The sequence below is a fragment of the Dromiciops gliroides genome, chromosome 1 (genome assembly GCF_019393635.1).
Source record: "Dromiciops gliroides isolate mDroGli1 chromosome 1, mDroGli1.pri, whole genome shotgun sequence".
Classification (NCBI taxonomy): Eukaryota; Metazoa; Chordata; class Mammalia; order Microbiotheria; family Microbiotheriidae; genus Dromiciops; species Dromiciops gliroides.
This window is the reverse complement of record NC_057861.1, coordinates 85,150,361-85,175,573: the sequence shown is the minus strand read 5'-3', so window position 1 is coordinate 85,175,573 and position 25,213 is coordinate 85,150,361. Positions and strand designations below refer to the sequence as shown.

At 38.2% G+C, this 25,213-nt stretch overlaps 1 protein-coding gene across 1 annotated transcript in view; it reads right to left on the bottom strand.

The window, feature by feature from the left end:
- SLC45A4 (solute carrier family 45 member 4) overlaps window positions 1-25,213 on the bottom strand; it is a 143,163-nt gene that overhangs the window by 67,495 nt on the left and 50,455 nt on the right. Inside the window, exon 2 of the mRNA XM_043963746.1 lies at window positions 5,710-6,349. Within this exon, the coding sequence (XP_043819681.1) occupies window positions 5,710-5,953 (244 nt within the window). The 5' untranslated portion in view covers window positions 5,954-6,349. The remainder of the gene's footprint in view (window positions 1-5,709; window positions 6,350-25,213) is intronic.

Genomic DNA, 25,213 nt, shown 5'->3' with positions numbered 1-25,213 from the left:
TGGAAATTGCAAGGATGCCTGTCAACTGTGGAATGGCTGAATAAGTGGTGGTATATGATTGTGATGGAATACAACTGTGCTATAAGAAGTGAAGAGCTTGTTGATTTTAGTATTTTTCGGGGGGGGGGGGGCAATGAGGGTTAAGTGACTTGCCCATGGTCACACAGTTAGTACGTGTGAAGTGTCTGAGGCTGGATTTGACTTAGGTTCTCCTGAATCCAGGGGTCGGTGTTTTATCCACTGTGCCACCTAGCTGCCCCAAGCTTGTTGATTTTAGAAAAACATGGATACACTTGCACAAATATAATGAAAAGCAAAACGAGCAGAACCAAGAGGAACAGTGTATACAGTGACAACAATATTGTTTTAAGAAAAAATATGTGAGACTAAGTCATTCTGACTATTACAAATAACCCAAATTAATTACAAAGGAATTATGAAGGAAGATGCTATCTGCATCCAGAGAAAGAACTAATAAATAGAAGTATTTATAGAATAGTTTTACATATATACATATTTGTGTCTAAAGGTGTCTATCTCTAGGGCTGTGGAGTGGGGGAGGTGGAAATAAAGATAGATGGATGGATGGATGGATAGATGGATGGATGGATGATAGAGATAAATGGATGAATAAATAAAATGACATTTGTGATAATTATTATATATTTTAAAGGAATAGCCAAGTTGAACATGATAGATTTGCAATTTCATGTGCAATCAGATTTTTAAAAATTCTACTATTGTGTGGAAATGCTTGTTTTATTTAATAAATTCCCTCAGAAAGCTGCTTCTCTAGTCCAGGTCCTCATCAGGAGCCTAACTGGAGTCTCTACCTCTCTTCATAATCCATCCTTTATATGTGGCCAGTCATTTTCAGGTTTGACCGTATTACTCTTCTACTTACTTAACTTGAATGACTCCATATTAGCTCTTGGATCAAACAAACTCTTCCGCTGGGCATGTAAAGCCCTTCCCAACCTTCCTTTCCAGAGCTATGACATAGTACTGTACTTTCTCCTTAACTCTTTGGTCCAAACTGTCTTACTTTTCTTCACACAGGACCCTCCATTTCCCATGTTTATACCTCTACAATGACTGTCCCTCCAGACTTGAATGCACTCTCTTCTCATGTCTGCCTCTTGGCTCCCTACTTTCTTTTACGGTTCTGCTTAAGAGGCAGCTACAAGGGGCAGCTAGATGGCACAGTGGTTAAAATACTGGCCCTGGATTCAGGAGTACCTGAGTTCAAATCCGGCCTCAGACACTTGACACTTACTAGCTGTGTGACCCTGGGCAAGTCACTTAACCCCCATTGCCTTAAAAAAAAAAAAAAGAGGCAGCTACAAGTACTTTCTCCACTTGAACTACCTCTTTAAAATATTGTTTGTATCTATAATAGGTTTATATTCTTCCCTCACCCCCATACCCATTGAGAATGTAGGCTTCTTGAGGGCAGATTCTATTTGAGTTAATTTTTTGGTCACTATATTTGGCAAAAAATAAGAATTTAACAACTGTCTTATTTGGTTGATTGGGAACTCCTTCCACTAGGCAGATCAAAACCCATCTATAACTTATGGCCTCACAGAGCTTCCTGAGCCTCAGAGAAGCCCACAGTCACGGATTTATATGCAATAAGAGTAGTAGGTATTTGGGATGAACAAGTATTCCATTTTCCATTAAAGTTAGACAATAGTATCACATGCCTTAAATAGAATACTATTACTTAAAAGGACTAGATCAGGGGGCAGCTAGGTGGCACAGTGGATAAAGCACCGACCCTGGATTCAGGAGTACCTGAGTTCAAATCCGACCTCAGACACTTGACACTTACTAGCTGTGTGACCCTGGGCAAGTCACTTAACCCCCATTGTCCTGCAAATAAATGAATAAATAAATAAATAATGAGAGAACTCATTGTAAAAAAAAAAAAAGGACTAGATCATCACTCTCTTTATTTTAACCAATTAGTTTGTTTTCTTAAAGCAATCTAGTTTCATAGTTAAGATTTATATATTGAGGCCACTGATCTGGGTCTTTATAAAAGTTTAGGGTATGGTATTTTAATTCGAAAAAGTAAAAGCTACTAATAATATGTAGGTGTGGTTATGAATGTGATAGAATACTGTGTAGAAAGAAATGATGAGGAATTCAGAGAAAAGTGGGAATATTTATAAGAATTATCAAGAACAATACATGCAGAATAAGAAAACCATATAATGACAGCAAAAAAATAAATGAGAACACCAAAAGGAACCTAAACTCTGAATTTTTTAAAAATGCAAACCAATCCTAGAGGTCCTGGGGAAAAAAAAAGACGATTTAATAAATTTTCTTCCTTCTTTTGGCAAAGTGGGGAGCTACTAGGACAGAATATTGTATATATTGCCAAATGTGGATTCCATATTCAATGTTCTTCCTTAACTGTTCTCTCCTAAAAGGAAGCTGTAAGGAGGCTAGAGGCAGGAAAGGACCAAGGTAGAGATAATAAGCATCAAACTAAAACTTTTTTTAAAAAGGAAAAAAATACTCAGAAGTTTTTATTTATGACTACCATTCCTGACTTTTAGGTTAATAATTTACCTACAAATTAAACTTTTATTTCCATATTTATCATATCACTGTAGAACTTGGAATTATAAAAAACTTCCTAAATAATTATGTAGTCTATTGCCTTTATTTTACAAATAAGGAAATTGAGGCCCTGGGAATTAAAGAATGAAATTAGTCACTCACTACAGCAATTGGAAGAAGGTCTCTGAATTCAAGGAGTTTCCAAATAATTTGGTCAGTCTCTCTTACCCATTTCAATTTCCTACATTTGGTGATAAGTATCTTTCCAAGTGAATGAGTTAACATAGCATCCACACTAGAGAAGTAAAAATTAAAAAGTCCAAGACTTACATCCAAGAGAGATTTATTAGAGAGTATTCTTTATAGATGACTATAATGTGGTACTGTGGTTCTCCCAATTTGCATGGGGGGGGGGGGGGAAGGGAGGGGAGAGACAGCTCTTCAAAAATGCCTTCTCACAATGGTTGAACAATTGTGGCATATGAATGTAATGGAATATTATAACAAGAAATGAAGAGATGATTTTCAGGGAATCCTACATAGTAAGAACTGACACAAAGTGTAGTGAGCAGAAGGACCAAGAGACCACAGACGGAACTTTTGAAAAACACTGAAGGGCAGCTGGTGGCACAGTGGATAGAGCACTGGCCCTGGAGTCAGGAGGACCTGAGTTCAAATCTGATCTCAGACACTTGACACTTACTAGCTGTGTGACGCTGGGCAAATCACTTAACCCCAATCACCTCCCCAAAAACCAAAGCAAAAAACACCATCCCCCCCTGCAAAAAATAACTCCTACTAAAACTCTAAACAATGCTATAACCAATCATGGCTCCAAGACTATTGGCTGTAAAAGACCTCCTGACAGAGAAATGATGGGCCCATGGTGTAGAGGCATGCATATTGACTGACATGTATTTTGGGACTTGGTCTATGTGAATTTCATTTTGCTTGATTTTGTTTATTTGTTACAAACCTCCCTGCCCCACCCCCAATTCTTTCTCTAGGTGTTTAATTAGAGATACGAGTAATAGTTAATGCCAAGAAGAAAAAAAGAGGGCTATTTTAACATTTTTTAAATAAACAAAAGTTAAGAAGAAAGCACAAGAACAGTTTTGAAAATAATAGGTGAAATTATATATATTTTTGAAAAAGCAAGTGGTATAAAATTAAGATTTAGTTTTCTATAGAATCTTTTCTGTGTTTTGGTAAATGCTTTCTGCATGTGTTTTAAGTTTAGAATGAAAAAATGTTAATGGCATCTCAGGGATGCCCTGTGAACAGGGAAAGTTCCATTTCTAACCAAATGTTAGATATGTCCTGTTCTTTTGAGGAATTTGGGGTTAGTGACTGATGGGGAACAAACCTCTGCTTCAAAATCTCTACTTTGGCAACTTTGAGGCCAACAAATGCTGAAAGTGTCATGAGAATATGGGATTTAAATATTTCTTCAAGGCTGCCTAACAAAGAGAAATGTGAAATGGCTTATCTATGGTCCCAGGTGATATGGAACTGTTTGGGCCCAGATAGATACTTATCTATGAACTTGTCTTTGGGTAAATAGAGGAGAACTTCTCATCTTGTTTCAGAGGTGAACGCAAGAGAAAAGAATAAGAAATCTGGGTATACAAAATAGTAGCCAATTCTAACTTGCTTAGCAAAAGAATGGCCTTGACTGGTTCCCTCAGAGTGAGAAGAGGTGCTTGCAGCTCTGTCCTTATGGTATTGCATCGGAATGCTAACTCAGATTCAATGAGGGAGCATGGAATAAGTTTTTGATACATAAAGATCCTAACAAGGCCTTAATCATTAATCTAGCTATGTATAAATTTTCTAGCAAGAAATAGCATCAATCCATTTATACTCCTGAGAGGAAAGACAGCACTTGCAAATATGAAATTTTAATTATTATATAAACATCTTCTAACATACATCATAAGAAAATATTATAGAAATCACAAACCAGACACTAGTAAGTCATAGGAGTCATAATTTTAAGAAGCTCTACCAACTATGACTTGCCCAAAGTCACATAGGTAATTAACATTGCTTGAATTCAAACTCAGGTTCTTGGGCTCCAAATCTGGTACTTTTATGGGGAACATTTTCTTTGCTATAGATAGGAATATCGCACTGAGTTTCAGTACATATCCTTAAAAAATAAGTACTGAAATTCCTGCAATTACAGGGGTTTTCTTCTTCCTACAAAACTCAAGGGGTACAAAGGTGATTTGTTGTTTAAGAAACTAACCCCTCAAATACCAGTTTCATGTATGAGCAAGGGGAAAATTAAAATAGTAAGCCAGATTCTTTCTGGAACTAAAGTCATTCTCTGGTAGCAAAAGGAGCAAATAATTACCCCCAAATTTTCAAGCTACTAAGCCCGTACATCAAAATCTACCTGGGCATTGCTGCTCTATTTTTCTACTAACTAGCCATTTCAGTCCTCTAAATACCAGTTTATATATACTTAAGATATAAAAAAAGTTTAAATATCTGCCACACTTGTACTGTGCCAACATTACAGCCCTATAGAAATGTGACTAATTCCTAGGAATGTTGTAAGGACCAAATGAGTCTGCTATGCTAGAAAACATAAAGGATAATATTCCTTGACGGAATACTCACCATTTACATTGCTAAATCCAATCTAACTATGAGAAGGTTTAGGAAAATTCTGATTGCCTCCTGATGTCAAACACATTTAAATAATCATCTAATTCTGAAGTTCTTGACTATGGCCCATCACTTTCCATTTTGCCATTGTCAGGTTGTAATGTTACTGCTCTATGTGAGTCATGCTACAAAATGAATACAGGGGAAGGTCAGGGCCAGTGACCTGCCTATTGTTTAAAATACAAGGGGGAGAAAAACAAAACAAAACAAAACAAACAAAAAAAAAAAAACAAGGGGGAGGGGAGAGAAAAGTATTTAACACAGCTACCCCCTAAGTGATACAATGCAAAGACCTTGATTTATGGTATTTTACCATTAAAACCAATGGCCATGTCTCTTGCTACTTACTAAATGAGCACAATAACTTACAAGATTTGTTACTCACCTACTAAAATCATTCCTTAAATTTCATTTACATCATGTTTATAATTATACACACAGGGAACAGACAACACTTACCAATCTGCAACAATACCGGTGTGACCCAAGCCGTTTCCATGGCATAACAGAATTCCCTGCCAAACATTACTGCCCCATGCATCACCCAAAGGCGAACTGGTATGCGGTCTATGGATCCTTCGCTAACTGTCTCATCGCGGTTCTCATTCTCCTTATTTTCAGATTTCTGAAGGGCTGGGGCTGGTGCAGTGAGCTCTTGGACTTGCATAGACTCCGAGTCGGCATTCTGTGGAGCCATTTTCATTACCACCAAAAAATATATATATATATATCTTTATTCTATCTATATAAATAATACTATCATATATCTTTAATGATAAATTAAGGTGTCTTCTCGTTCAGCTTCTGCGGCGTTCCTCATGCAGGTTAACACATTCCTCTTTGTACAAATGGGTATCTCACAACTTCTCATCTATGTCAGACATGCAGCAAAACAGAATGGTATTTGGTAGAATTTTAAACATATGGCTTGCTGGTTTACTGTGAATTAGAGTTAAAAATCCATAATTGCCATTCAGTTAATACCAGTTTCATCATTATTATTGAAGAGGTGCTGAAATTATTTTTCTTGCTACAGAGAGGTGGAAAGGTATCACAAAAAGGCGGTCCACTGTTAATCCCCATCGAGTGACTGATTAATCTGCAAAAAAGGGAAAAAAAATTACCAGAACAAGACAGTCAATGAGAAAGGCAATAGCTAGAATGGCCTATGTGGCTCTTCAATGGACTCTGCTCTCAGGAAACCTTTTTCCCCCAGTTCCTAGCTGGCTAAATGTCCAGAGAATTCATCTTTGGGTACTTAAAAAGCTATCTCTAGCTTCAAGAACTCATTCAGAATCTACATGTAGAGAATAACAAACATTTACAATAAGTATAACATTTTCTTAACACAAAGATTGCATGGTACAGTGACCAAAACCACTAAATTTAGCATTGAGTTCTAAATTCAAATCCTGCTCTGCTCCTTTCTAACTATGTGACCTAAGCAAATCACTACACTTCTCTGGGCCTCAGATTCCTTCTCATCTGTAAAATATTAAGGTTGGGCTGGATCTCTAGGGTCCTTTTCCTACTTTAAATTCTGAGGTCTTACACTGCGAGTAATGGATGAAGGAAAATGGAAAACATAAAGGAAGAAAAGGAGAAATAACATATTCAGGGCAAGAGTTCCTTCAATCTCCCCCCTCCCCCAACAAGTATTACACTGTACAAACATATCCATCTAATTTAAGTGGACAACAGATCCTTTCAATGCCTATCAACATTGGAGAAAAAACTGTTCTTTAGGTCTTCCATGGAAGAGTGGAACAAAGAAAAAACCAAGTACTGACACCTACTCAAGTAGCCTGTAGTTAGGTTCTTTGCTAGGCCCACCTCAAAGCTGCATAGTTGCAATTCCTTCTAAAACGAATAGACAAAAACCTCACTTCAATGGCCCAACATTCTATATTTTATAGAATTAAGTGTTATTACATAAAAAGATTTTCTAATAAGACATTAAACTTTGATTAAGTGAATGGCAACTAGCTAGAACTCCTCCCCCCAACTTGAGCAATGTCAATCTCCTTAACAAGAAGACAATATATTCTCACATATTCCCAATATACCCTCGCCCCTCTTCACCCCTGGATTTGTAGCCAGAAAACTTGTGCGCACATCCCAACTGTGTTACTTACTACCTGTATGTCCTTAAACAAGTCACTTACCTTTCTTTCTAGAACCCCTCCCAGCTCTGAACCTATGAAACCCTTTGAGGGTTTATATGGCCTGAAGTTAATAGAGACATAGACAATGATATGATAACCATGTAGTTATGATAACAACAGTTTGGAATGAACAGGAATGAAAATATTCTGGCTCAAAAGAAGATTAAATGATTATTACTAAAAGCTTATGAAGAAAAGAATATCAAAGTGTTTTTTTTCCTCCAATAAAACAAAACAAATTTCTAGTTAACCAAAACCCACACTCACATGCATTGCAGTTAACCGCAGTTCTACTGTACTAGTCATAGAAATGTAAGGGACCTTATTTTATAGGGTTTCTAGAGAAGTCTAGAATGTACTCAGAAGTATAATTTTATAACTTTGATTTAGGAATCACTATACTAAAAGGACCCTTTTGCATGAAGTTTAATTTAAATTTATTTCCTCTTATTTGGTTCAACTGTTCCTGAGACATTCTTGGTCCTATTACGTCTCAAAAATTTTATACAAGACTATCACTTTCCCTATATGTCAAAATATCTAAATGCATTTTTTAAGCCGGGAAGCCAGGGGGTGAAGTGGATGGAGTGCTGGGTCTGGAGTCAGGAAGACCTCTTCCTGAGTTCAAATCTGGTCTCAGATGCTTACTAGCCATGTGACCCTGAGCAAGTCATTTAACCTTGTCTGCCTCAGTTCTTTATCTGCAAAACAAGTCAGAAAAGGAAATGGCAAACCACTCCAGTATCTTTGCCAAGAAAATCCCAAATGGGGTCACAAAGAGTTGGACAGGACTAAAAAAACTGAGTAACAACAAATTTTTTAAGTCAGACTTCCATTTTCATCTCAAATAAAACTAATATTTCCTACTCTTCTCACTCCTATAATTCTTGAAGCACTCATCTTGAAATACCATTTATTAATAAATAAGTCATATTCCCAAGTGAATTCAACATTAATTTGAAATTCATGAGAATATAAGAAAATATGCTTTTTATTATGGGGAAAAACATCAATTCACCCTTCTAAATAAAATGATCCATTTGCATTGATAAACAGATCAATTATTTGTTTTCTAAGAGATCACAGAGATTTAATGCACAACAAATAAATAGTTTCTCAAGAAGGCTCTATCTTCTTCCCCATCTACTGAAAAGTGAGTCACTGAGCCACTGCTAGGCCCCTGATTACCAGCTTCCTTTCTCAAAAAGATGAAAGGTAGGTAGGCAGCACACCCTGATTATAAATACTATTGAATGATACTGGTTATGAAATCAGCAGGAATGTTTTGTGTTTGTTTTTTAAAGTTCCCTAACTCTTGTATGTTACACTTGGAATCAATTAGATGGTAGAATATGAAGTCTCTCAGGGATCCTTACCAAACAGTTTTATGATGATTAATAACTAATTTAGATGTTATATTTTCAACAAGATGTCTTAATGAAACTTCTCCTATATGTGACACAATTTATACTGCTTTATCATAATATGAACATTTACATCCTAATTCTGCTGTAGAGCTGAAAAAGATGTACTAGTTTCAGTTCCCTGTAAGAGAGCGTTTTCTGCACAAAGATGATGCTGAGGGGCAGATAGATGGCGCAGTGGATAGAGCACCGGACCTGGAGTCAGGAGTACCTGAGTTCAAATCCGGCCTCAGACACTTAACACTTACTGGCTGTGTGACCTTGGGCAAGTCACTTAACCCCAATTGCCTCACCAAAAAAAAAGATGATGCCGATTTGGCAAGATACCTAAGTGGTACTCCGAAGTCAAGCATAAGCCTTTACAGTCAATTCTCTTATTTTAAAGAAAGCACTAATTTCTCAGTAGTCTGTTTTAAAGAACTTTAAGAATTTTTAAGTTGTAAAAAAGATTCATAGAGTAACAACCAAGCTCCTCCCATTTAAGGTGTCTTCTGTCAATATCCTTAACACTTCATATTGTTGATATACTAAAATTTTTAGCTCTAAGCTACATCTAATTTTCCACTTCGTGTCTGAGAAGTTTTTCCTATTGCATATGAATTCAGAGTAACCAGGTATTATATAGAAATACTTCAGGATCTTATTGATAAGCAGATGGTTAAGAAAAGTCTATTTTATAATAACTTATTATTTAAAAAAAACGGCAGGACATGGGCATCCAAATAAAAACAATCAAGTCTTTCACAACCTGTGCTTTGCAAATGCATTAGACACACCAACAGAACTTAGAAATGGCTTCAGTATTATTGAGCCAAAGGAACACGAAAGCTTCAACATTTTGAAGAAAATGTAGAAATATATTTCATATTTCATTTTGGTCTCAATTTGTTCCTTTTTAACATAATTTTCCAGATTTCAAAGGCTGACATTTTCTTCAATAAAACTTAACTATTATAGAAATTTAATGTGCTAGAAGGTCATTGTTCACATATATTTATCAAGAAATACATGAAGTTTCTCACACCTTATTTTATAGCATTTACCACTTGGCTGGTCTGAACCCTTCCAAAGCAAGTAAACTTCAATAAAAAATGGGAACACAACTCCAACAATACTGGACATCAGGCAATGTGTTCTTTACTACAGGGTAGTCTTGGTTCCCTGGCTGTATAGCTCAGTGACAAAGCCCTACAAGAACAGAGCAGGGCTACTCCTGGCAGGATGCCCAGCTGGAGAGCAGGGCTAATTTGTACTGTAGATAAGAGGGTAAGCAGAAGTTGACTGGAATAAGTCAAGGCCAGTCTCCTCCCTACCAAGGTGACCTTCCTCTGGAAATTATACCCAGGTCCCCCCAGCAGCATTATTAGTTAAGCACTTATGAAATGGGATGAATTTGGTTTTTGTTTACCTGTCATTCAAGCAGCCTGGGCATTAAAACAGCTGGCTTCCCTTCCTCAAGTAGTGCAAGCGTGGAGGCACAGTAAATAGATTTTACACAGGTAACTTCACTGTCATCTATATTGGTGAAAATGACAAACCTCGTTAGCATCTTTGGTTTAAAAATTAATAAATACATATACCAGTTCACCAAAAAGTAGGCAACTGTATGTGGTTTAATCATGTGTAACATTGCAAATTGAAGAGAGGTAGCATTTACCAAGAGAACATTAAGGAACTTAGCATGGTTTCCAAGGAGTCTTGGTAAAGCTTTTTCCAAAAAGCTTAGGTTACTTTCCTAAACTATGACTTGAAAGACAAATAACTTTCAACCCAGTTAAAGCATCTTGCTGCTTCCTCTAGCAAAGCCACACTAATTCAGTTTGCAATAACGAAAATATTCCTTAATTTATATGGGGCATCCTATAGCCCTCCCCTATATATCAAAAGGATTCTACTTGACAAGTTATTGCTTCTATGCAACAATGATTCTTAGTTTCATTTCTCTAAAGCCCTAGGGTTTCTCTAAATAGATTGACTACCACATTGCAATTACCTTGTATTGACTATACACACATTTTCATTTACTTATTTGTGTATATGTTGTTTTCCTCCATAGAACAAATTCCTTGTGGGCAGGGACAGTGTCCTTGTTTGTCTTTGCATCCTCACCACTTAACCACAGTGCCTGGCACAGAGAAGACATTTAATAAATGCCTGATTGACTCACGGATGAATGTTTCATAGAATGTGATTACAAATAAGTTTAACAGGCCAGAAAATAGTAACTTTGACACATTAACATCAATGTAAACTTGCGAATGTTACATTGAAGAAGGCAGTTAGTATCTAATTTGGTAGTCTCCACATTTCCCATAGAAATAAAATTGAAAGATCAGAAAGAGGGGCAGCTAGATGGCACAGTGATTAAAGCACTGGCCATGGATTCAGGAGTACCTGAGTTCAAATCCGGCCTCAGACACTTGACACTTACTAGCTGTGTGACCGTGGGCAAGTCACTTAACCCCCCACTGCCTTAAAAAAAAAAAAAAAGATCAGAAAGATTGTGTTTTTGCAGCCCACTTTCACCTCGGTTCAACAAACACTTAATAAGCACTGACAATGTACCTATGTTAGGTGCTCAATATGCAAAGACAAAAGATAGTTTCAGCCCTCCAAAAGTCTACAATTTAGGAGTAAGATGGGAAGAGTAGTTAAAAGGTACAGAGGAAATGTTAAATAAATAAATAAAATGTTAAATGTTAAATAGTTTTTGAAAAGTTTGAGGAAGAGATCTTTTATAGCATGGAAATCAGAAAAGCCTTATACTGAAGTGGGTAAACAGCTTTTAAATGATAAGTTTGTTGAATTTCTCAAATTTCTATCTTATCAAGGGAGATACTTCTCTATAGACACTGCCTCCACTCCAGTACCCATGGTCCTTAAGATTCCCACTTAGCCTTACTTCCTTAAATGATCCATGTTCCAAATTATCTACTTCTTTCCCAATGAAAACTGTTTTAAAAAACAACAACAACAAAATACCACCTCTTAGGGAAAAAAAAAGAGGGAGGCAGAGCCAAGATTGTAGAGTAGCAGGAAACAATCTAGCCAACCCTAGAAAACTCCAAGTAAATCTAGAAAACACACCAGAAAAAGTCACAGTAATTTCCCCAGCCCAGGTTGGCATAAACAGATAGAGAAGTCTCTGGGCAGACAAAAGTGATAGAGCCTGGCCAGGAATGGCCATGTGAAGTATACCAACACTTAGGGAGAGGCAGTATACAAGAGCAAGAGGAGGGCCCAGACCCATGCTAGGGCACCACAATAAGAACAGGTGCCATTTGGCATCTGTCACTCACCAGATAGTGCCAGGTCACCTATCTAGGGAGGACTTAGAATGGGACAGGCCTTTGGGAATAATGGGGGACCTAGGCTCCATCCATAAAGAGAGAGGAACAAGTTCAGAAGCAAACAGAAGCTGAGTGGCTTGGACACCAAAAGCAGAGCTTCTAGCATAGACTGATGAATAAGGACAGGAATTACAGACCAAAAGGGAAGCCTGCAATTCTATTGCTCATGGAATCCCAGATGGCTAATACTGGCTGAGTTCAGCAACAGTAGTCTACTGTTGCTCAGATCTAGACCAAGGTCAAGAATTTGTAGAGCTCAGACCTAGGGGAATGGCAATCAGTCTTTGACATGAATCATATTACTACAGAAAGACTAAAAGATTTATGATTCCTAGCCTAAGGTTTCCCTGAGAGCCCGGAATAGCTCAACAAGAAAGCAGCAACAGGACCAGTCTAGAACTTCCTTCTAGAAGTGAACAGAGCCTAGTGCTAACATCAAGGCTAAATTCACAAAGTAGGCTGAAAAAACAAATAAAAATCCCATCATAAAAAGTACAAGAGTGACAGAGACACTTAAGACACAAACTCAGAGAAAGAATGATTCTGCAACATCTACATCAAAAACATTTAAGAATTCTTAGAAGTGAACAAGTTTTTAACAAGAACTAGAAATAAAATTTCATCAATGAAATGAGAGCACTAGAGAAAAAAATTATAAAAAGAGGTATAGAAGAAATAATTGGAAAGAGAATGGCTTGGCACAAGAGGTAAAAAATCCTACCCAAGTAACAAACTTCTTGAAAATGACAATGGAACAAACAAGTCAATGAACTCTGTAAGACAAGAAATATTAAAAGAAAGCCAAAAGACTAAATAAGAAAACTTAAGATACCTTACAGAAAAAACAAGTAATCTGAAAATTAGATGGAGAACAAATTCTACAATCACTGGACCACCTGAGTAAAACAAAAGCCTAAATATCATATTTCAATAAATCTTCTAAGTAAACTGCCCAAATCTCTTAGAATCTTAGGGCAAAGATGAATCAGAAAGAATATACCAGCTGCCTCCTTAAAAAAAATAATCCAAAAAAAACCCTCCTGCATAAAAAACTCCAAGGAAAATTATAGTCAAAATATGATGCTCTCAGGTCAAGAAAAAAAATTGCAAGCAGCTAAAAAGGAAGAGTGGAAAACTTGAAATAGGAAATTTTAGAAAGCAAAGGATATTATATAGGTTTATGGCCAAGAATAATTTATCCAGCAAAACTGCGTAAAAAAGTTTAGGGGGGGGGACCCTTTAATGATAAAGAGGACTTCTAAGGATTCCTGATACCAGGGCTGAATCAACATTTCATAGGTCAAACATAGGAGTAAAGAGAAACAAAAAGGTAAACTCTATAAACAATCATAGGGGACTAAATAGGAAAAACTGCTTACATTCAAATATGGGAAGATAACACATGTGTCTGTCTGTCATCATCCACGGTGAGGAACCTAATTAGATAATGCCTAGGAGTGGTTCTGCTATGTCTTGATTATATGGGGAAAAGGAATACATTGGTGAGGGTAGAAGGGGGAGAGAAAATTATCTCACATAATCAGGGTTCACAAGTAGCTACCTATTCAAACAAGGCAGGGAGAGAGAGATTGATATATGAAGCTCCCTCTCATGTGAACTGGGCAAAGGAGAGACTACACATATGTGTATGATTATGTGTATGTACACATACACACACAGCATACATATACATATACATAACCACACACAAAAGGATACAGAAATACATTTCCCTTCACAGGAAAATAGAAGGGAAAAAGAAGACAGGAAAGGGGTAGAGAGAATAGATTAAGGGAAGGATTAGTCCTAAGAAAAATACACTCTATACAAAAATATGTCAAAGAGGATAGTTTCAGAGAAACCTAGGAAGACGTATGAACTGTTGAAGAGTGAAGCAAACAGAGCCAGGAGAATAATTTGTACTAACACAACAATATGGCAAAGACAAACAACTCTGTAAGAATCAAGGACTCTTCAGCATAAAGACTAACCACAATTCCAGAGGATTAATGATGAAATATGCTACCCACCCACTTTCTGAGCAATGAAGAAGTTGGAATACACAATGAGATATATTATTTTGGACATAGCCAATGTGAAAATTTGTTATGTTTCATAGGGATTTTGTTTTTCTTTTGTTCTCAACTGGGAGTGAGGGTAGGAGAAAAAGGTAGAAAAGGCAGATTTTTACAGGAATTTTTACAGGAATCCAATAGAAAATGTTAGCGTTAATAGTATTTTTTCCTGTAAAATAATGAAGAGATTTAAATATATATATATAAATATAAATAAAACTTTTGGCAAAATTTAAATATCTAGGAGGATTCACAAACAGGGAAGATGATGCATAAAAATGTCTGTGTCCCAGTCAATGGATTGGACAGGAAAGGACAACTTAGTTCTATGTTGCATTTCAAAAAATTTCTACTTCAGAAACATACAGATGATTCTCTAAAGGCTCAGTTAAGTTCTATCCCAGTTATGGGAAACAGTGGGAGTCGGGGGAAGAGCAGAGAGAAATTGGCAACTGTAACAGAGAAGGGAAAGCCTCTTCACAGAATAAGGAAAGTGAGGCACAAATTGGATAAGGGACTTGCTCACAGAGCCAATAACTAATTGTCAGCATCTGCACTGGAACACAGATCTATACTGGCAAGTGGCTCACTCTGATTTCAGTCTCCTCTGTAAAATGAGGGAGTTGGCTAAAGTTACTTCTAAGTCCTACTATACTATGACCCTGAATCCAGCCATTGTTCTTTGTATTACATTTACACCATTGGGCTTTCTACAAATATAAATAGAATAGGCAAGTGAAGGAGAGCCTATATTTCAATCCAGCACCAGGTAAAAGCTTTGCATTTTTAAAGAACGATATCAAAAAAAAATTTATTGTACAAGAATTGTAGTAAAGGAAAAATACTCCTATAACAAATCAGGCATAGTGTCAATTGGCTGCTGAAAAGAGAATACTGCCCACCCACTCCCCAATTCCCAATCGGCTATATCAAAACCTTAATAAAGTTGAAAGCATGAAAGAACAAGTTTCCCCTCTACAACTGTGCCAATGTTTTTGGAAATCCAGTTTTTCATATATATTTAAAATTTCCTGTAGCAAGTTATACTGTAACCAACCCTTCCAAATTCTACTTGAGATCAACAAAACTTGGAAACACAGATTTCCCTAAGCAAGGAAAAAAAGCAATCTAACTTGGAAGCTTGTTCCGATGATTGTTTGAACAGTCAGTGACAATAATTTTGTTATGATTCTCAGATGCACTCAGACAAGTGAAACTACAATTGTTCAAATCAACAACTTCCTCTATTGTCCTGTTTCTAATTTCAGGGTAACTAATGCCAAAACACGTGACTTCCTTCCATTTGTTATGTGGAAAAGCTTGTTGAAAATTTTTATTAGTTTAAGTTATCTCAATATGAGTCTCCATTTTTTCCAGACAGACTCCATGAATGTTCTTCACTTTTCTCTGGGCTCCACTCATCACTCTCTTAACTTTCTCTACCATGCTACAGGAAACTTCTCACCTGAGAAGTTTACTCTTCATCTACAATCCCTTCCTCTAATTGGTTGGTTCTTCCTAGAACCTCCATTTTAAGGAGAGTGCCCAATCTTACTGGAAGAGGGTGTGATGGATCCATCTTGCCACCCACCCAATTCACTTATTATACACCCTTTGGGATTCTGGCCATGGCCAAGGGGTCTACCCTCACTTTGGAAACTACAGGTACATTAGTGGGGCTCTCAAAGAAACTCGATGCAGAGGTAAGGAAAGAGTACATGTAAACAAGGATTATTTATACATGAAAGGAGGAGGTAAGAAATGGAAGATGGAATAGTGTATGAGGAAAATGACTACTAGGCTAGGCTAACTGGAATAGAGTGACATGAAGGGGAGTAACATTAAATAACCCTGAAAAGATAAGCTTAAGCCAGATTGTGGAGGTCTTTAAATTCCAGACTAAGGACTTTATATTTTATCTGAGAGGCAATAAATACTGAAGCTACAGAAGATTTTTTAATGTGATCATATCTGTTTTATGAATACCAATTTGGCAGTTTTTTACTAAGGAGAATTTGTCCTCATCTATAAAAATTAAGATATTGTCAAAAGTTGCATACTTATAATGCTCAAGCTTGGTTCCCCTAAAAGGTAGGAAAATGCACCTGTCTGCACATTTTTTTGTAGAGGCAAAGAGAATTGGAGTATGGAACACTATATATAATGCCAATTTTACCCTCATCTTTGTAATCAGAACCTTAGAGCTGAAGACCAAACCTCTGGCAGTCTAGTAGTAGTGCCTTCTCAGAATAATGTTTATACCTATATTCACTACTGAAAGAAATTAGAGGTTAGTGAAATTCAATTAGAGGCTAGTAAAAATGTAATGTTTTCCTATCAAAGTTCACAAACCTCCAAAATCTACACACATTTGCCTCTGAAGATCCTAGGTTATGGATCCCAAATCTATAACAACCCTGTAACTGGGATGGGGTGGGGGAATATCCTGGAGAGGCCTAGAGAAGTGAAATGACTATAGCTTGACTTAAAAAAAAAAATCATTCAAATATTGTGTACAACTTAGTTAAGGCACTACAACCCTTGGTCTCTTTTTTTCCCCCTTTTTTGTTCTTTGGCAGGGCAATGAGGGTTAAGTGACTTGCCCAGGGTCACACAGCTAGTAAGTATCAAGTGTCTGAGGCCAGATTTGAACTCAGGTCCCCCTGGATCCAAGGCCGGTGCTTTATCCCCTGCACCACCTAGCTGCCCCCAACCCTTAGTCTCTTAAAGTGTTATGGGGTATTTACACTTACATCTGGTAAGGGGGTAATTACAAATCTAGAAATAACTTCCATCAAATTGCATTACAAGTGCTCTGTAGGGGGAAATATTATATGAGATATAGAAAGATAAAGACTGGCAAGGGTTAGTGGTAGTATAGAAATGAATTGTGCTTTAAATAGTAAAAGGACAAGGAAGACATTCCAAGCCTGAGAACCAATGTGAACAAATGCACAAATTCAAGAAAGTTCAGAGTACTGGGTTTATAAAAGCCTGTAACTGTAACAAGGCCCTTCCCACATTTAGCTGGCTGGTTGGCTGGTGTCAAAGAAGACCAAAATGACATCACCTGGATGATGGTGTTGAGGTACAATATAGTGCATCCAACTGTAGCTGATCAGACCAGTATGAGCTCAGAAGGCTCTACCACAGACTGAGCACAAATAATCCACATGAACATTTGGGGCAGAGATGTCTCTAAATTTGTACATCTTACATTTCTTTTGAGCAACTGCAATTATGCTTTGTTCACAGAACACAGCATGTTCTTTGATGTGGGCACACCATGCTGAATAGTCCTATGCCGATGTCTCCCACATCCCATAATCAACTCCAAAGTTCTTGAGAGTGTGTGTACTTATATGGCTTCTTCTGACCTCTGTGTGAGTACTTGCCTTGTGTGAGTTCTTCATAAAATTAGCATTCAAACAGCATGAGCAGCCCATCAGAGTTGTGCTCTCTGGAGTAGACTGAATGCTTGGCAATTCAGCTCAAGAAAGGACCTCAGTGTCTGGTACCTTATCTGGCCAGGTGAGCTTCAGAATCTTCCTAAGATAATTCAAATTGAACTAATTTGATTTCCTGGCTGGCACAGGCATACTGTCAAGGTCTCACAGACATACGACAATGAGGTAAGCACAACGGCTCTGTAGACCTTCAGTATGGTAGGCCCCCAGTACCTCTTCTCTCCCACACTTTCTTTTGGAGCCTCCCAAACACTGACCTAGCTATGAAAATACATGCATCAACTGTCATCCTTGGAAAGTATACTGCCATGGTAAGTGAACTTATGCACAGTATTCAAAATTTCTTCATTTGCTATAGAATGAATGGTTGCACGTATGGATGGTGTGGTGCTGGCTGGTGAAGAACTTCTGTTCTCTTGATGTTAATTGTTAGGCCAAAATTAGCACAAGCAGCAGAAAACTGATCTAAACTCTGTTACATCTCAGTCTCAGAGGCTGCACTAACTGTACATTTAGCTAAATTATCTGTGATTAGAATCAGAGGATTTAGGGTTGAAAGTAAAAAGATCATCTAATCCAACCCAATTATTGAACAGATGAGGAAACTAAAGCAGCTAACAAGCTGCAGAACCAGAATTCAACATCAAGTCCTTAAACTTATGTTTTCTAAAATTTCAGGCTTTGAACCTAGCCTGGCCAACATATTTCAAACATAAGTGCCCATAATAACCAAATATGTGTGATAAAATAATGAGATTTGGCACCTGAAGATTGATTTAGAATTGTTTAAATTGGGTGAGACTGAGAAACCGACTGAGTACCTACTTAAGAATGATTAAATCGAGACCATGCCTGGCTGGCCCTGGGTGGGGTGTTGTTCTCAGAGGCTGTGGACTACTGACATCAACAACCAATCAGCTTGAAGGACCTCCCCTTTTGGGGGAGGGAGACAGGAAGTAGGAAGGTGAGGCTCGATCACTGAATAGGTCTCTTTTTGTTCAGACATCGGTTTGGCAGCAGAACTTCATGTGGGCTGCTAAAAAAGGAGGGCCCCCCCCTTGTCGTCCAGGACTTTGGCATGGTGGGGGACTTCATGTGGACTGCTAGGAAAAGCAAAGGTTTCTCTCTGGCTATACCAAATAGATCTAAACTAGGATTTTCCATTCTCTCTCTTCACTAACTTATAATACACTTTAATAAATCCTTAAAAGCCTAAACTCTTGCTGAATTTATCAGTGATTTTAGCCAGCTTCCCCCCCCAAAACTGGGGGGGGGGGAGAGGGCAAATTAGGACCCACATTTAGATTTTAAACACCACATATGAGAGTGTTCTTATAGAAAGTCAATAGTACACTTTCATAATTCTTTAAAAAATGTTTCAGGGGGCAGCTAGGTGGTGCAGTGGATAGAGCACCGGCCCTGGATTCAGGAGGACCTGAGTTCAAATCCAGCCTCAGACATTTGACACTTACTAGCTGTGTGACCCTGGGCAAGTCACTTAACCCCAATTGCCTCACCCCCCCCAAAAAAAGTTTCAGTCATAGGTATCCTTACAGTTGCATGCAAAGGCAAGCTGATTACAAAGCATTTCTATTTTCCCCACTAATTCCTTTATAAAATCGGAGATATGTCCTCAGGACACATGGGGATCATGTACTCCCATAATAATAGTTAACATTAATATAGTGCTATTAATATAGCTATGTGATAGGAACTGGGCTAAGCTCTGGGGATACGAATTGAGGAAAAAGTCAGTCCCTTCGCTCAAGGAGCTCACAGTCTAATGGCGTAGACAACAAGTAAACACATAGCCCCTTCCCACATGATTCTGAACCCACAAGATGCCATTGTTCAGACCACCCCACCACCGCTAAGTAGCTCTCTTACCTCCAGGATCAAATATAAAACTCTTTGTCTTTTAAAGCCCTTCATAACCTGTCCTCCTCTCCTATTTCTTCATCTCTTTACTCCTTACTCCCTCTCCTCCATATATTCTGAAATTCAGTGACATTGGCCTTCTTGCAGTTACTCATTACTCAAGACACTAATCTCTTGATTCCAGGCATTTTCAATGGTTTCCCCCATTCATGGAATTCTCTCCCTCCTCATCTGGGCCACTTAGTTTTGTTTTTCCCTGGCTTCCTTCAACTCTCAGCTAAAAACTCACCTTCTACAGGAAGCCTTTCCCAGTCTCCCTAAATGCTAGTGCCATCCCTCGAGAGACTATCCACAATTAATTCCATATGTATCTTGTTTGTACATAGTTTCATATTTTAACTCCATTAGACAGTAAACTTCTTGAGAGTAGACGTTTTTTCTTTCCTTTTCTCTTTCTTTCTGGGCAATGAGTGTTAAATGACTTGCCCAGGGTCACATAGCTAGTAAGTGTTAAGTGTCTGAGGTTGGATTTGAAGTCAGGTCCTCCTGAATCCAGGGCCAGTGCTTTATCCACTGTGCCACCTAGCTGCCCCAATATAATAGACTTGTTTTTTGCCATTCTTTGTATCACCAGGGCTTAGTACAGTGCCTGACATTGCTTGTTGACTAAATATCCTTTTGCAAAAGTTAATCTAATGTAAATGATAAAATGGAACTAGGCTGCTAATCACTGGCACTATAAAAATTGGGTGAAAACATCAAGTGAAAGCTTCAACAGATGGCAAAGGACCCCTCCTCCCCAGTTTTCTCAAGGTATCAAAGAATCCAGAAGTAGGTAAAGTGTAAATAGGCCTATCCCTGATAGATAAAAGCCAGAGCAATCATGTTACATGTAAAAAAGAACTCTAAGATGATTTCTAAAATCCCTTTCAGTTTAAAAATCTCTGATTGAGATGTAAGTCCATCTTCACTTCCTGAACAGAAATTACATAGCCTAAGATGTAAATAAGTAGGTCAACTACAAGGGGAAAGGTTCAGACTTAATCAGATAACTGGTTGAATAACCTTATTTTTGGCTCAAACAGGAACTGAAGGCTTTGAGGTTAATTAGTAACCAAGTGGAATGCATTGTGGCAATTTGCATATCAGTAACCAAAATAATAGAGCAGTTCAGAACTGTAAGTGTAAGATACCTAAGGGTACATAAAGTTCTTTTCTGGAAGGCTGCTAGAAAGCACGATTTCTCAAAGCAATCTGGACAAAAAGAATCACAGAATCTCAAGAGTTGGAAAGGACCTCAAAAGACTGGCTGTCAAGTCCAAAGAGGAGTATACTGGAACAAAAAATTCCTTCCAGTATCCACCTCCAGGGTCTTGCTACTTTCACTTGAAGACCTGTAGCCACAGGAAAACCACTACCTTCCAGTGAAAGCCATTTCACTTTTGAGTAATTCTAATTATTTGTTTATTTTTCTTGCATAGAACTGAAATTTCTATTTACTCCTTCTACCTCTAAGACCAGGTAGAACAAGAAAGATTATTCACTTTGATGTGACAGCCCTTCAAAAAACTGAAGGCAACTATTATTCCCCCACCTAAGTGAGTCTTCTCCAGTCTGAATTCTCCAAGTTCCTTCCACTGTTTCTTAAACAGCAAGGCTTCGAGTCTTTTCCCATTCTGGTTTCCCAGCTCTAGACAATACTCCAGCTTGCCTGTCTTTACTAAAAGATGGCACCCAGAACTCAGCATGATATTGCTGATGTGGTCTGACAAGGACAGAATAGTCTAGAGCCATCACATTCCTCATTGGGGACAATTTTCTTCTCTTAATGCAGCCTAATTCAAGTTCAATTAAAAAGGCATTTAACTAAACCCTTAATTCGAACAAAGGACGACCCTAAACCCAGGGGATACAAAGAAAAAAACAAACATTGAGGGGGGTTTTTACTGCCACGTTACACTGCTGACTCATTAAGGCTGGTTCAAAGAATCACCTTGGGGGCAGCTAGGTGGTCCAGTGGATAGAGCACCGGCCCTGGACTCAGGAAGACCTGAGTTCAAATCCAGCCTCAGACACTTGACATTTACTAGCTGTGCGACCCTGGGCAAGTCATTTAACCTTCATTGCCCCACCAAAACAAAACAAAGAATCACCATAATTTTCTCAGTATCATCCAGTCTAAAAAAATTCTAAGGTTCAGGGGCTGGTGAAGAAAGGAGAAAAAAAAGATCAGCCACGGTTAAGGCATCAAAATATTACCATGAAGTTAACGAAGTTAAGAAAAAATTAGTTCTGACATTTATTCTTACTGAAAAACAACACATTCAACTCATGTGGAATCAATCAACTGCCATTTATTAAGCAATTAATAGTACAATACTGGGAAATAAAAAGAAAGGTAAAAATGGTCCCTTACCTTTAAAAAGGTCACATTCTTTTTTGTTTGTTTGTTTGTTTTTTTGTTGTTGGTTTTTTTTTTTTTAGTGAGACAATTGGGGTTAAGTGACTTGCCCAGGGTCACACAACTAGTAAGTGTTAAGTGTCTGAGGCCAGATTTGAACCCAGGTACTCCTGACTCCAGGGCCAGTGCTCTATCCACTGCGCCACCTAGCTGCCCCAAAAAGGTCACATTCTAATGGGAGAGAGAAACATGTAAAACACTAAGTACACATAAGTAATGGGGCCATGGGGTGGGAAGCAAGAAAGGCATTATAATGGGCAATGGAAGTGTCCTGATCTGGACCCTACACAGAAAGAACTGATTGTGGACAGCTAACACAAGAATTAGAATACATTCAAAAGGCACTAACTGGCTAAAAAGTGTGTTCCTCATTTTCCTCTAGCTATCTTCAAGTGAGAAGACAAAGTTATAATCAGCCTTCATCTCATCAGAGCCACATGAGAGCATACCTTTGTCTATGTTGTTCCTATTCTTTCCTGCTTTTAGGTGAAGAAGACTGAAGGTAAGCTATGATTTGGTGAACTTCAAAAGGTCAGGAGATGGAGCCATCATAAGTACAGGTGCCAGTCCATGCCAATAGTTGCCAAAAGCCAGACCGTGAGGAGCAGAGTGCCAACAGATATGCCCAGCCCAGCCCAGTCCAGCACAGCAGAGACAGAGATTCATCCATCCATCTATTGTCTATGTCACATTTGGAAGTAAACTTAGTGGGATGAACATAATGAAGAAACTGGTAAAGCCTGAGGCTCACTCTCTGGAAGCTGAGGTTACAAAGGGGCACAAGTATGTACTGGAGCCAACTCAAACCTGCCCAGTTGTTCAATTTTCTGTGAGCAGCTACCCCTCAGAAATGAGCAAACACTGCAAATCAGGGTTTGATGTATTGCTTTGTTAATTGTCTAGACCAGTGGTGTCAAACTCAAATCCCTGCTAGCCACTTACTAATTTTGAAAACCCCAAATTCATCTTATCTATGTTGTATTATATTTTTACTTATTTTGTTAAACATTCCCCAATTACATTTTAATCTGGTTTGGGCTATATCCTGGAGCTTTGGAGTTTGACAACTGTGGTTTAGACTTAAGAAAATAATGGGAAAAATGTTAATTATGCAAATAAAACGTAAAAAGTATATCCTGCACATATTGCCCCTACCCTTAGTCAGTTGTTGAACATTTACCAGCATACCTCTAGATAAGGGTATGTGTGTCTTCCAGCTATACATTCAGAAGTTATCACTTTGACAAAACTGATATTAAGTGGTTAAATGAAACTGACCATCACTGGTAACTAACAGTAGGGGCTTGGGCAAGTAGCATTAGACAAAAGACATTTAAGTGCTTAGCAGAGTGCCTGACACATGTTGTTATTGTTAGATCATGTTTTCAGTCATGTCTGAGTCTTCATGACCCCGTATGAGGTTTTCTTGGCAAAGATACTGTAGTAGTTTGCCCTTTCCTTCTCCAGTTCATTTTAGATGAGGAAACTGAGGCAAACAGGGTGAAGTGACTTGCCCAGGGTCATATAGCTACTGTCTGAGGCCAAATTTTAACTCAGAAAGGCGAGTCTCCCTGACTCCAGGCCTACTGCTCTATACACTGTGCCACTTTGCTGCCCCCCATATCCCCTTAGGACTGCCCCTAATACACCCTGGAAGGGAGATGGAGTCAGCCTTACTCTGTGGGATTGAGTACAAAATCCTACTATAAATACAAACTCTCCAAATTCAAAACAGCCTTTTCATGGTCCTGATTCTCTCCTTGAGTTTACTTCAATCATTCACACATTTTACTACCACCTGCTTTTTAAAGCACTCTTTACTTTTCTATGCAATTACACTCTCCAGAGTACCCTAACTAGAGCTATCCCTTTGTTTCTTCTGCAGTTTCTGTTTCAAGCAGATTTTTGAGAAAACATAACTGGCTTTGTTGTGTACTATATATTGCTATTATTATCTTTTTCTATGCGACACTGAAGGTACTGAAAGTCTCAATGTCTCCTGCAGGGCCTTCCTTCTCCCAATTATTTCACAAGAAAACACAGGACTTTGAACATGGTTCCAGGAACTCATTCCCTTCTCTTTATCCAATCTAAGAAAACACACAGTAGGAACTTAGCAAATGCTAATTAACAGACTGATAAAGACGATACTGGGGGGTTTTGGAATGGTGGAATTACGGCTCAGATAAAAAATACATTCTTTCCCTACAGTACCAATTAAAGCATCCTAATAGTATCTTTACCTGCCTAACCTTGATCTACCCAAAAGTGTTTTGCCAGAAATTTCTTATGCATTCTGAGTGCTGTTGCTGGGGGGCAGAGGAGGGGGTGGGGGGGGTGGGGGGGGTCAGAGAAAGAGAGACAGAGACAGTCTGTGGGACTGTGAGACATCTATGTCCATCACCTACTGATGGAGTGTGTTACCTACTTAAGTGTAACTGCAGTGCACCTGGTAACCCATGCTGCTTTATTTGTATACAGAGTGGATAGCACCAGAAAATTCCTGCAACAGTTCCTTTTCTTCCTGTTGCTCCCCAAGGCTTGGTCCTTGCTCTTTAAATCCTAAACAATCTACTCTACCAGTTTTGGCCACCACTTCTAAAATCAGTCTCTATTGAGCTTCAGTACTCCAAAGTCAATTGCCTACTGAACATTTTCAATTGGACATCCAATAGCTATCTCAAACTCTACATGTCCAATGCTGAACTCATCTTCTCCTCCCTCCCCAATCCACTCCTCTTTCCAACCTCCTTATCACTGTGTTAAGAGCTCTATCCTTCCAATTACTCGTTTGCATCCTCACCTAGATTCCTCATTCATCCCATTTATCCAATCAGTTGGATAATAGGTTTATTGAATTGAAATGAATATGAAAGTTTTCATAACTGTTTTAATTTCTAAAACAGTAAATATCAATAGATATACTCCAAATAAACAAAAGCTGTTGGGGATGGTGGTGGTCTTTAATAGTTTTAAGTCTAAACGAGTCCTAAGACGAAAAAGCTTGAGAACCTTTGTTCTAAGACTCACACCCCCAATTCAGGCCCTCACCACTTATCACCTGGTCTATTGTGAGAGCCTCCTAACAGCCAATCAATCCTCCACAGAGCTGTCAGAGTGATTTTTCTAAAGTACAGGTCTGA